The 12,661-nt window shown below is 52.8% G+C and overlaps 2 protein-coding genes and 1 non-coding gene across 3 annotated transcripts in view; all 3 read left to right on the top strand.

The window, feature by feature from the left end:
- The window catches only part of CFAP99 (cilia and flagella associated protein 99), a 31,027-nt gene extending 23,798 nt beyond the window's left edge, over window positions 1–7,229 (top strand). Inside the window, exons 11-15 of the mRNA XM_012737414.3 lie at window positions 1,901–2,042; window positions 2,307–2,458; window positions 3,220–3,425; window positions 5,178–5,340; window positions 5,493–7,229. Coding sequence (XP_012592868.1) covers window positions 1,901–2,042; window positions 2,307–2,458; window positions 3,220–3,425; window positions 5,178–5,340; window positions 5,493–5,609 — 780 coding nt within the window. The 3' untranslated portion in view covers window positions 5,610–7,229. The remainder of the gene's footprint in view (window positions 1–1,900; window positions 2,043–2,306; window positions 2,459–3,219; window positions 3,426–5,177; window positions 5,341–5,492) is intronic.
- On the top strand, window positions 7,037–7,168 carry LOC142861505 (small nucleolar RNA SNORA61). Its single transcript, XR_012912730.1, has one exon. It is a non-coding gene; the product is annotated as a small nucleolar RNA SNORA61 (small nucleolar RNA).
- Window positions 7,230–10,581: 3,352 nt separating the features above from the next.
- Window positions 10,582–12,661, top strand: part of RNF4 (ring finger protein 4) — a 32,518-nt gene continuing 30,438 nt past the window's right edge. The window contains exon 1 of the mRNA XM_012737405.3: window positions 10,582–10,724. The gene's annotated coding sequence lies outside the window, so the exon portion shown is untranslated. The remainder of the gene's footprint in view (window positions 10,725–12,661) is intronic.

The following is a 12,661-nucleotide window of genomic DNA, read 5'->3' as shown; positions in this document are numbered from 1 at the left end:
GTTGTTAATCCATCACCATCATGAAATTAATCTAGAATGGCTGAGGGGGTTCTCCATAGCTCAGACCGGCGACCAGCCATGTGAGAGTAGGTCTCACTAAGTCTATAGGTGAGTATCACTTCTGGTTTTCCTAAGTGACCATTCTTTGAGTACATTTTACCAAGTATTCAGTCAGATTTAGCTGAGCAGCACTTGCAGCATTTTCCCATTTGGCTCTGGGCACATAAACGCTATTCAGTGTGTTCCGTGTTCATTTCCATTATGAAGGTGTCCCCGTGCAAATGACTAACAGCTCTGGCCTGGTGTAAGCATGGCGAGCAGCCTTCATGTGCGTGGTGCTCTGCAGTAGCAGAATGAGGAGAGGTGGGAACCTGGGTGGACATCCACCACAGGTCCCACAGATGCATTAGGCTGCCTCTAGCCCCTTAGTGACTCGGGCGGCATGGAGGGTCCAAAGTTATGCCAGGATAGAGAGAGCCAGGCATCAGACCCTGGACTCTGACCAGCCAGTTGCTCCACCCTGGTGGCCCTAACCTCACTGCAGCCTGACCAGATGACCACACGCTCATCGCTTCCCCAGCATCTGTGCCCACCCCCTGCTCCCAGCCTGGGTACTCCTTTTCCTTCTCTTTCCCTGGCCTGCTTCCCTTTCTCTGCTAACTCTGATGCCTGTGCTGGGACCTGTGCCCAGTGCAGCTGAGTGGGCTGGCAGGCGTCATTTCCCCAGCAAAGAAACTGAAACCAAGGAAGGCCCATGACTTGTCTGGGGTCACAGAGGCAGAACTGGTCAGGTGGACAGGGGCAGAACTTAGAATCCTGTGTATCTCACTCCAACCTGGTGCCTTCTGCATGGACCTGTGTTGCCTGCCTGGTTCCACATGCACTTGCAAGGAGCTGAGAGATGCTGCCTGGTCTCTTCTCCTCACTCCCAGCTGCCTCCATGCCTGGGCCCTTTGTGATCCTGTCTCCAACACCATGGGGCACGGGGCCGGTGGTGCAGGACAGTGCCTCCTGGCCAAGGCATCTTTCTTTGCTTGTTATTTAGTTACTTGAGATGAGGCTCCTGGTATATTCTGGTAGCCCACCTTTTTTCACCTCACATTTCCACACAAGCATGTCTGCTACTTATTACAAAGTTTCAAAGGTAATTTTTTAAATCAACTTTTTCATTTTAGGACAGTTTTAAAGTTCACAGAAAAGCTGAAAAAAGACCAGGCATGGTGGCTCACGCCTGTAATCCTAGCACTCTGGGAGGCTGAGGCAGGAGGATCGCTCAAGGTCAGGAGTTCAAGACCAGCCTGAGCAAGAGCAACACCCCGTCTCTACTAAAAATAGAAAGAAATTAGTCGGACAACTAAAAATATATAGAAAAAATTAGCCAGGCATGGTGGCACATGCCTGTAGTCTCAGCTACTTGGGAGGCTGAGGCAAGAGGATCGCTTGAGCCCAGAAGTTTGAGGTTGCTGTGAGCTAAGCTGACGCCACGGCACTCTAGCCCAGACAACACAGTGAGACTCTGTCTCAAAAAAAAAAAAAGCTGAAAAGATAGTAGAGTTCCCATATCCTCCCCACCCAGTCCCCTTTGTTGTGAACATCTTACCTTACCACATGCATGAGGTTCCCAGGCTGCCATAACAAAGTGCCACAAACTGGTGGCTTAAAATGACAGAGATTTGTGTCCCCCTGAGGGGCACTTTGGGAGGAAGGAGGAAGCATGTGAACTGGAAATCCACCAGCAAGCCCAACCTCCAGGGGACTAATGGGCTTGGCCCCTGGTTCCAGGTGTTTCAAAGTCAGGGCCTGGGTCCACCCTCAGACCTTATGCTGCTCCCTGGGCTGGGGCAGGGCTGGGGGATAGGAGACCTGAGCTCTCACCATGGCGGGTCCACTGTCCCAGCAGACAGCCAAGCTGATGTTGCAGTGTACCAAGAGGCGCCTCCAGGAGGACAGGTACTTGAAGGAGCAGGTGGAGCAAGCAATGGAGTTGCAGAAGAATGTCAAGTTGGCCCAGGCGAAGCTTGTGAAGGGCCGACGGCAGATAGGTACGGTGGGGAGCCAGGCACCATGAAGCCCTGCCCAGCTCTGCTCTTCCTGGTCAGGCGCTGGGCTGGCAGCCTGCCCTGAGGGAGCTGCTGTGGTCAGTGAGGTCTGGGTGCCCCTTGAGGGAGGGCCAGGGTTGGGCAAGCTCTCCCAGGTGGCTGTGCTGAGGTCAAAGGCCTGACTGAGCAGCTCCTGGGGAGGTGTGTCCCTGCCTGGCACTTGGTAGGCCACTCACTGGCCCCCTCAGCATGCACTGGGCCCCCAAGTCCAGGAGATGATGGAGGAGAGCCGGGAGCTGCTGCAGCGCAGCGCAGAGGCTGCCAGGGAGGAGCAGAGGCAGCGCTGTGAACTCATCTCCCAGCTTCGTGCACTGGAGACACAGCCTACACGCAAAGGCAAGCTTGTGGACCTGACCCAGGTGAGGACCTATGGCATGGCATGTCTGGAATTCTCACCAAGGCCAAAGGGAGGTCTTGCCCCACCAAAATCCACCTGGCCACTCATTACCAGCCATGGACTCAGCACTCCCTGTGTCGCAGGCCTAGGTCTGGCCCCATGAGCTCATAGTCCTACGAGTGAGCCAGACACTAAGCAGGTCCTCTGCGACCCCCTGGGGGAGGGGCCTGAGCCCTGGGGGTGGCAGGATAGGATCCAGGGGGCCACTTGGGATCTGCATGTTGGGGGAGGCCCAGGGACTTCCCAGGCCCAAGGTGGGAAGGGTTGAGTAAGGAGAGCACAGGTGTTTCAAGGGCCCAGGGCTGGACGGAGCAGGAGGTGGAAGCCTCCCAGAAGCCTATGTGAGAAGGCACAGTGAGGGGGCCAGGCCTGGGAGGTACTCAGGAGCCTGCTGCAGGGGCTGGCCTAACCCCAAGTGGTGTGGGGAGTCAGATGAGTTTTCAGCCCCAGGCCCCAGCGGTCCTGGCTGGGAAGATGGTGGTGAGCTCCATCTGGGACCTGCCACAGCGGAGTGGCCTGCAGGGCACACTCCAGGTATAGCACTGCAGAGTGGGTCCAGGCTGGAGAAGCTGCAAGAGGGGCATACCGTACAGGCAGCACTAACGCAGAGGGAAGGAAGCCTCCTGGCAAAGGGGTAGGCCTGTGGAGCAGGAGAGGGGCACATGTGCTCCCCATCTGGGCCTGGCACAGCTCCCAGTGTGGGGCCTCCTCTGCCACCCATAGATCCCTGGATATGGCCTGGAAGGGGAGATGTCTGTCGTGGAGCTGCGAGAGCGGCTGGCCCTCCTCAAAGAGACCCAGCAGCGTGAGGAGGAGGAAAAGCGGGATCAAATCATTCAGGGCAAGCGCACCAAGAGCCAGGAGCTGCAGAACACGGTGGAGCAGATTTCATTGTGCCGTGCAGCCATGGGGAGATCAGCGGCCTTGAGGTTGGTACCAGTACCAGAGGCCCAGGGAGGAAACCTCCAGGTGGGCAAGAAGCATGCCTTTGTACCCTCCTGGTGGGTCTCCTTGCCACAACCCACCACCCTCCTGCCCAAGCAGTTCCCTTGCAATACCTCCCCCACCCCTATTATTTTATTAGATGATAAATAAATGAATTTTGGGGCATATGGAAATAGTAAAAAAATCATGTACCCATGGCCTAGATGGCTGTGACCTAGAAGCAGTCATTTTGCACACAGGTCATGGGTAGGACTTTTTGCCCTATGTGCCTTCTCTAGCTAGCTAGCTATTTATCTGATGGCAGAACCATTTGGAAGTAGTTGAAAGCATCAGACTCTTCACTCCAAAACCCTTCAGCATGCATCTTCTAAAAAAAACAATTGTGCTACATAAAGCACCATGACACAACTAGAAAATTTAACAAAAATTACCACCATCATCTAAATATCCTGTCCATATTCACATTTCTTGGAGCATCCAAAGGCTGCAAAAACTTTTTAAAGACTGTTTGCTGTAACTTTTATTTTCTTCTTAAACCAGGATCTAGTTAGGGTCACACATAATGCACACTCTCACACACATACCTTTTTGTTTGTTTTGGGGACACTGTGGTGACTTTATCCAGCTCCATATGGCTGTACTGTGGTAGCCTGGTCAGGCATGGGATGGGTAGGCATGTCCCCTTCCCCTCCTCAGCCCCATCAGACTAGGCTTTGAGCCCTACCTTGATCCCCCAGGAAGGCCTAGCTGCCCCAGGGAATGTGGCACCCAGACCTGTGGTAGCAGAGCCTGGTTCAGGGCTCCAGAGAAAGTGTCTGAGTAGGACTGGGGTGGAGTGGATGATGGGGTTCACAGAAAGAAGGACTAATTCATTGGTCCTCTGAGTGACTGCTGCAATTCAGAGGGGAGGCTGCTGCTGGGCTGTTCAGGGAGGGCTGGCTGGCCACTAAGCAGGTCCCCAAGGCAGCACACACCCAGAAGACCTCATCACTCCCCAGCTGCTGACCTTGGCCTGGCAGATCCCAGATGCAGTCCAGCTGGTCTTAGGGTGCCTCCAAGGACCCAACTCCAGCTAACAAAGGTCCTGGAGCCCCCTCATACCTGCAGCCAGACTCAATGACACTAATTCACCAGGAGAGTTTTAGAGGGTGGGTGACCTGGACAGTCAGCCAAGAGCCATGGAGACAAGGAACAACAGGGAACAGCACATGCAAAGGACCCAATGCTATGAAATGCACTTACACCAAGCCAGCAGGAACAATATTACATAATCAGAAGGAATAATGGCCTATGTAGGAAATATTTGCAAAGACATCACAGTATTAGTAATGGTTACCTCTAGGCAAGAGGCAAGGGGAGTGAGTGTGAGATAAAAGGGGTCTTTCACATTTTTACCCCAATTATAAATATAGTTAGTACACATGTAATACTTTCTTTAAAAAATGTTAAGTAAAAAGAGCAAAAGGGTAGAGGCGCTGGCAGGACTCCCACCCAACCCACTGCACAGTGATCCTGACAGGGAGCACCACGCTACAGGGAGCATCACGCGGCCTGGGCGACCCCCCCCCCCCACACCTCCTAACTCGCTCCCTGCACCTAAATCGTTCCAGTGAACCTCTCCAGGTTCCGGTGAACCTCTCCGGAGCCCGGCAGTCCGGAGTCTCCTGGGCCCGTGTCCGGTCCTGGGACTGGCCTTGGCAGGCCGGCTTCAAAGCCCCCTCCCTGTCACCCACCAGGTGGGAGAAAAAGAATGCACTCGCGACGGCCCCCGGCGAGCCCTCCCAGGATGAGCGCGTGCTGGAGCTGCGGCGAAGGATCGCGGAGAGGGCTGCCGAGCGCCGCAGGCAGGCGGCCCTGCTGCTCGCGTCAGCGCCGCGGCCCGCGCGCCCCAAGACCCGGGTGAGCCGGCGGCTGGGGACAGCCAGGGGGCAGCTGGGGATGGCTGCAGGGAGGCCTGAGGGTGCAGAGACAGGAGCCGGGGTGGGGGTCCGGGCGCGGCGAAGGGCTGGGCACGGTGTCCCCACCAGCTCAGACGCCGCTCCCGCCCGCAGGCGCAGCTGGAGATGCGGCGCTGGCTGGAGCTGGAGCAGAGCCGGGAGCGCAGGCTGCGGGCGCGGCAGCAGGGAGGCTCCGCCAGCCGGTCCGCGCGCCGCCTGGAGGCCGCCTGAGCCCTGCCGAAGAAAGCGCGCGGCCAGCCCGGTGCGCGTCCTCTTTCTCGGCCGCGCGCCCTCGGCCCCAGGCCGCCCCCCACCACCGTCTCCCCGCCCTGCACCCCTCACCTCTCCGCTGTCCCCACCTGCCCAGAGCAGGGTTGCTAGATAAAAGGCATAATGCCCAGTTATTGCGTGGGACAAACTTATGCTAAAGAGGTATCTGCTCCTTGTCTGGAATTCAAATATAATCGGGCGTGAGCATCTTGATGTGCCAAATCTGGCACCCTAGCCCAGATTCTAGCCATTTCCTACGGCCAGACGCAAGGTATTCCTGGCGACCCCTCCCCCTCCGGAGCTCCCGGAAACCCACCCCACCCACACACGGAAACCTGCAATCCCCACCCTCAGCCCGGAGTCCCGTGGCTTCACCTGGGGAACGCCCAAGACTAGGTATGCCATTGTGCCTGTGCATTTGGCCAGGGACGTAGCCGATATTCTTGAGCACTAGCTCTGGACTGACTCTTCACGCGCCTCGGGGATCTTTTTCACGATCTCTAGGGACGTAGGACTAGCCTGCCTCCTTCTGCTGAAGAGGCCACTGGCGCCCCAACAGGTGAAGTGACCTGCCCAGAGAGCCAGAACCCAGAGCTAAGCCTGGTTTACTTTAGAGCACCCTCCCCTCTCCCCTTTCTCCAGCATCACTGAAGGAGCCCGGACCCAACAAGATTGGGGCCACTGGGGGCAGGAGCTCACCCGGGGCGGAGACCAGGATAGATTCGTTTTGCACTGGGCTGGAGAAAGCTCCACCTTGAGGACAGGCTTCCGGAGTCCGTGCATGCTTGTGAAACACAGCCTCAAGTCGAAAGCACATTATGCTGCAGTTCCCAGGAAGTAGAGAAAACGGCAGAGTCCATAGAGTAGGGAGCAGTAATGGAGGGGCTGGAAACTGCAAGATGGACAGATATCCAGGAGAGAGATTGCCCCGGCTCATATTCTCCTTGGGCCTGCAGAAGAGGTGGCACATCAGATAGGGAGCCTGGGCCCCAGGGTACATTCAGACCAGGAAAGTGGGCATCTCTCAGCAATGACAAGAACAGATTAAAGGGCCAGAGTCCTACCCCAATACTCTGCATTGTATCAAAACCCCAGGACTTTCTTACAATCCAGGTTGATGAGGAGAGGGATTCCCATCTCTCTGTCAAATTAGAGCTGGGGGCAGATTAAATTTCTTTTAAAGAAAAACATTACATCCTGTGTTGTGTAATTCAAACCCATTTCATTTTCTATCAAGGGAATCCATTGGGTTGGGCGAGGTGGCTCACGCCTGTAATCCTAGCACTCTGGAAGGCCGAGGAGGGAGGATTGCTCAAGGTCAGGAGTTCAAAACCAGCCTGAGCAAGAGTGAGACCCGTCTTTACTATAAATACAAAGAAATTAATTGGGCCCTCCAGTTCCCTTTCCCATCAGATCTGAACACTGGTCTTGGTGGTCGTAAAAGGAGGAAAAGTAATGCTGAAGCTGGCCACGCAGTGTTGTAGTTTGTTACATAGCATGTGAGCTAGTTTCAAACAAGGTTGAATAAGAAAAAAGAAAAAGAAAAAAAAAAAAAAGAAAGAAATTAATTGGACAACTAAATATATAGAGAAAAAATTACCTGGGCATGGTGGCACATGCCTGTAGTCCCAGCTACTCGGGAGGCTGAGGCAGAAGAATTGCTTGAGCCTGGGAATGTGAGGTTGCTGTGAGCTAGGCTGATGCCACTGCACTCTAGCCCAGGCAACAGAGTGAGACTCTGTCTCAAAAAAAAAAAAAAAAAAGGGAATATGTTGATGATGAGTGGTCTAAAGAGTCCATCAGGAGCTCTGGGGATTTCAAAAGATTTATTAATTCCCATAACTGGCACTCCAAAAGTAGAGTGGACTTTAGGATGTGCCTGAGCAAGAGCAAGACCCCATCTCTACTAAAAATAGAAATTAGCTGGACAACAAAAATATATAGAAAAATTAGCCAGGCATAGTGGCGAATGCCTGTAGTACCAGCTACTTGGGAGGCTGAGGCAGAAAGATTGCTTGAGCCCAAAAATTTGAGGTTGCTGTGAGCTAGGCTAACACCACAGTACTCTAGCCTGGGGAACAGAGTGAGACTCTGTCTCAAAAAAAAAAACAAAAAAAAAAAACCAGCCACGGAGATTCAGCTACTGGTGTGAGGTCCAGGAATCTGCATTTAGCTGGTTTCCATGTATGGGACTATAGGAGCACTGAGATGCCAGTCTTTTCTCCAAGTTGGGGACATTCAGGGCCTGAGGGAAGCACTACTTGTTACAGAGCAAGCTCAGTGTCAAGTGAAGACTTGGAGGCAACTTTTGAGCATGAAACTGATATTTGTGGTGACTTTTTCAACATCACATATTCAATGTATTAAAGTTACAAACAGAAAATCCTAACATTTCCTTAGGCTGTGAAATGCCAATTACTAATCTTATTTTATTTATAAGTCTAGTCATTCTCAGCTATAGTTTCATAGAGCCCCATTTATGAACTGAAATCCCCTTAAACATTTAAACTGCATTTATATATGTAGAATCTAATTTTATTTTTTAGCATTTATCTGCCTTATTAAGTATTTAAATAATTTTCACAGATGTATTAAATGCCTACATTTCTCTTAAACTTGTAAGTTCTATTCATTCCAATTATGATCACAAACTTTGGAAAATCTCAAACTTTTCAACTTAAAATCACTATCAAAATCAAATACAGGCCGGGCGCGGTGGCTCACACCTGTAATCCTAGCTCTCTGGGAGGCCGAGGCGGGCGGATTGCTCGAGGTCAAGAGTTCGAAACCAGCCTGAGCAACAGCGAGACACCGTCTCTACTATAAATAGAAAGAAATTAATTGGCCAACTAATACATATAGAAAAAATTAGCCGGGCATGGTGGCGCATGCCTGTAGTCCCAGCTACTTGGGAGGCTGAGGCAGAAGGATTGCTTGAGCCAGGAGTTTGAGGTTGCTGTGAGCTAGGCTAACGCCACGGCACTCACTCTAGCCTAGGCAACAAAGTGAGACTCTGTCTCAAAAAAAAAAAAAATCAAATACATATTTTACATTGGAATGAGATTTATCTATCAGATACTCTACCATGCCAAATTTTCATACAATTACATAAAATATCAAACAGATTATTTGTAAACTCAATAAAAAAACAGAAATTCTCTGGTTTCTAACTGCTTTGTCATTCCCATATATGACACAGTCTTCCAGGTTAAAGACACCCTCCAGCCCCAGGAAACAATCCACTCCAAGGCATTAGAGGTGACCACACTGCCTGAAAGTGCCTAAGGAATAGAGAGGATGGCCATCTGAAGTCTGGGTATTCTCAAACAACAGTGACTAGGTCGGTGCGGTGGCTCACGCCTGTAATCCTAGCACTCTGGGAGGCCGAGGCGGGGTGGATTGCTCGAGGTCAGGAATTCGAAACCAGCCTGAGCAAGAGCGAGACACCGTTTCTACTATAAATAGAAAGAAATTAATTGGCCAACTAATATATATAGGAAAAAAAAATTAGCCGGGCATGGTGACGCATGCCTGTAGTCCCAGCTACTCGGGAGGCTGAGGCAGCAGGATTGCTTGAGCCCAGGAGTTTGAGGTTGCTGTGAGCTAGGCTGACCCCACTCTAGCCTGGGCAACAAAGTGAGACCCTGTCTCAAAAAACAAACAAACAAAAAAACCCACCAGCGACTAGCTGGTTTTTTTGTTGTTTTTTTTTTCCTGCTTGCTCAACCTATGCTCAAGTCCAGCTCAGGAACTGGAGTGCAAGAAACCCACCAACCGGTTCTCTGCAACCCCCAACCAAGGACTAGCATGCATCTGTGCAGTGCTGCCTTGAGTCCTCTAACTCTGTACATTCTTTCTCTTTTAGGAACTATTATCTCCATATAACAGGTGGGGGAACTGTTGAGACTGCTTAACCAATGGAGCAGCTTCGATTGGAAACTCAGCAAGGATCCAGGACCTGCATTCCCTTGACCCTTGAAGTTACACCAGAGGCGCCTCCCCCTCCCGCGCCCCTCCCCCCCCCCCCGCCCCCCAGAACTCTGAGAACCAGACTGGGGTTGAAAGCTCCTCTCCCTGGGTGGTTTCTTACTTTCCTGACACCCACTGCCCTCAGAATAATCTGAATTTCTATGTAACCCCTACCACTCCCATCTTTGTGGGGCTAGCACGCTGGGCAGCCGGTGTCTCCCTGTTTCCCCTCCCTAGGCTCTGAACTCTCTCCTTTTTCCTTCTCAGCTCCGAGGTCTCTTCCTCAGGGAGACCTCCCAGACATCCTGGTTTAGGATCCTTTGGGCTCCCGCTGAGGGGATAGGCTGTGCTTCCCCTTCAGTCTCCACCATCAAGCCCCAGAAAAGTCCCAAGACCAGGCCCTCGCAGGGACGAGTCCGACACGCTCGGTCCAGGGCCGGGCACGAAGGGGTGCTGAGGGTGAGGAACAGGCCTGGTTTCCAGACACGTTCCTCACAAATACCTTTTTTACAGGCAAGGAAACTGAGTCCCGAAGAGGGGCACGGAATGGCTGGCCTGGGCTAACGTCCAGCTCCGTGCCTTTCACCAGCTGCGTCCGGGTAGGGGTACAGCGGCTGGAATGCGGGGTCGTGACCTAGAAATGGGCAGGCTCGAAGCCCGCTGGGGTCTGAAGACCACAAGCGGACAGACCCCCACGGCGTCTGGACAGCCAGCGGCCACAGACCAGGCGTTCCGTCGGTCCTCAGACCACAACTCCCGAGAGGCCTAGCGGGCCAAGCCCGCCGGCAGCGCCTCTTGCGCGAAAGTGGGAGATCCGGAGAGCGAGCGTGGGCGGGGCCGGAAAGAGGCGCGTTTCAAAGTGGTAATAGATGGTTTCCTTGTCCAATAGGATTGAAAATATGCCTCCCTAACTGGCAGCCCGCGGAAGTAGGGGAGGTGGCGGCCAATGGGGACCCGCGGGGGGGCAGAGCTGCGGCCCCTGGAGCGGAAGTGGGTTGCTGTTGAGGCGGCGGCGTTTTGCTTGAGGGGTGCTCCTCCGCTGCTTGGAAAGGTGCTTCCTCTTTCAAGTGCGTTGGTTGCGGCGCCTGCGGACCACACCAGCTATAAGTAAGGCCAGGCTTTTCGGAAAGGGTGCGATAAATCTGGGCCCGGGCAGATGCGGGGTTCAGACGGCTTCGCGGCCTGCAGAGGCCTTAGCGCCTGCCGCTTAGGGAGCCGCCTTGCGCGGCTCGACCTAGCTGAGGCTCCGTAGCCCAGCTGGGCCTCCTCGGGAACTCGGGCCACTTCTGCCCGATCCACACCGCCGCCCGCGCGGGTGCACCGAGCCCAGATTGGCGTGGGCAACGGAAATTGGGAGGTCTCCATCTGGTTCTCGGCTCACTCTGGCGGGCCGCGGCTGTGTGGCTTAGTCCGTAACCTAGGAAGGGAAACTGAGGCTCAGGGAGGGGCAGGGACGCGCCCAAGGTCACTTGGAGAGTCAGGGCGGGCCGTTCGGTGGTAAACCTGGGCAAGGTTTTTGTTCTCCGCTGACGATGCCTCCTTTGTGTGCTCTCGCTGCCGCCCGACAATCGTGGAGGCTGCGAGTTTGCCGGGGTGTCTGGGTCGCGTGGCGGAACCTTTTCTCGTCTGGGATGGGACTGAGGGTGGATACAGGCCTAACCCTGGGAGCGCCGAGCTCGAGACCTAGAACTTAGTAGGGAGTAGGGCCTCAGCTTCCGGGAGTGCTTCTCGGCAGCTCGTTGGTGAAATGTGTGACAGTGACCTGCAGCCCAGCTCTCTACCTCTCAGGGCCTTCGCCTCCCTAGCGTGCCTGTAGATAGGTGTTCAAAAATTAGATTCCTAAGGCACGAACAATACCTATCAAACACCACTTTTCCACCTCTTGATTCATCGAGGGAGGAGGGAAAAGGATAGAGCTTGGGCAAGCTGTTTTTGTAGGGTTTTGAGCTTTTGTCTCATGCTTGTTGGTGTCCATGGATGGTCACAATCGTAATCTCTGTTCTCCTGCACCAGGTTCTTGAGCCAGACCTAGGGTCTCCGCTCTGTAGCCTTGCATTCAGCTTAGGCTGCCCAATTGATTGGTGAAACTGAAGCCCAGAAAGGTGAGGTGGTCTACTGAAGGTCACACAGACAGTAGATCACACACAGTAGTAGGTGGCAGACCGAGTCTAGTTCCTGACTGCATGATTAGGCCTCTAACTTCAGTGACCAGAATTCTGGGACAAATGGCAATGAAAGGCAGAGATGTTGAAGGGAATCTTTTTTTGTTTTTCCTGGTAATTTGCTTTTTAATGGACAGGGAGACATTGGGTTTAGTTTTACCTAGAATTTGAGGTGAAATGGGAACAATCGAGTGGGAAAGATGTATTACTGGCTTTTGTATTACCTGAACTTGAGCCTCCAACTCTGATTCAGAAATCTTCTAATACAGTGTTTATTAACCTTTTTTTAAATTACCGCCTTGTGAGGAGCTTTTTAGGCATGTTTTCCTAGTCGTTCCACTCCATGAAATTTTAATGCCACATGTAAATTTATATATTTTTACATGTGTGTATATCTGTGCTTTGTACAGAAAACGAGTAAGCTTTTTTGTCCTCTTTAACAATGTGGTGTTAATATTCTAAGTCAGCATATTTTTGAGGTCTCTGTATGCTTGGAATACAACAGTAAACAAAATAGTTATGGTGGCCAGGCCTGTTATCCTAGTACTCCGGGAGGCTGAGGCAGGAGGATCCTTTGGGCTCGGGACTTTGAGACCAGCCTGAACAAGAGTGAGACCCTGTCTCTACTAAAAATAGAAAAAATTGGCTGGGAGTGGGAGGCTGAAGCAGGAGTATCACTTGAGCCCAGGGGTTTGAGATTGCAGTGAACTATGATGACGCCACTGCACTGTAGTCTAGGTGACAAAGAGACTGCTGGGGGGAAAAATTGTTGTGGTGCTGATCTTCCTGGAACTGAGTGAGGGTGGAGGGAATGAGAGATAATGCTGGCAATCAGAACACCGGCATACCTCGTTTTATTGCACTGCATGGACAGTGTGTTTT

This window comes from Microcebus murinus, chromosome 16, assembly GCF_040939455.1.
Source record: "Microcebus murinus isolate Inina chromosome 16, M.murinus_Inina_mat1.0, whole genome shotgun sequence".
In the NCBI taxonomy this organism is placed as follows: Eukaryota; Metazoa; Chordata; class Mammalia; order Primates; family Cheirogaleidae; genus Microcebus; species Microcebus murinus.
Note: the sequence above shows the minus strand (reverse complement) of the source record. Positions and strands in the feature narration are given on the sequence as shown.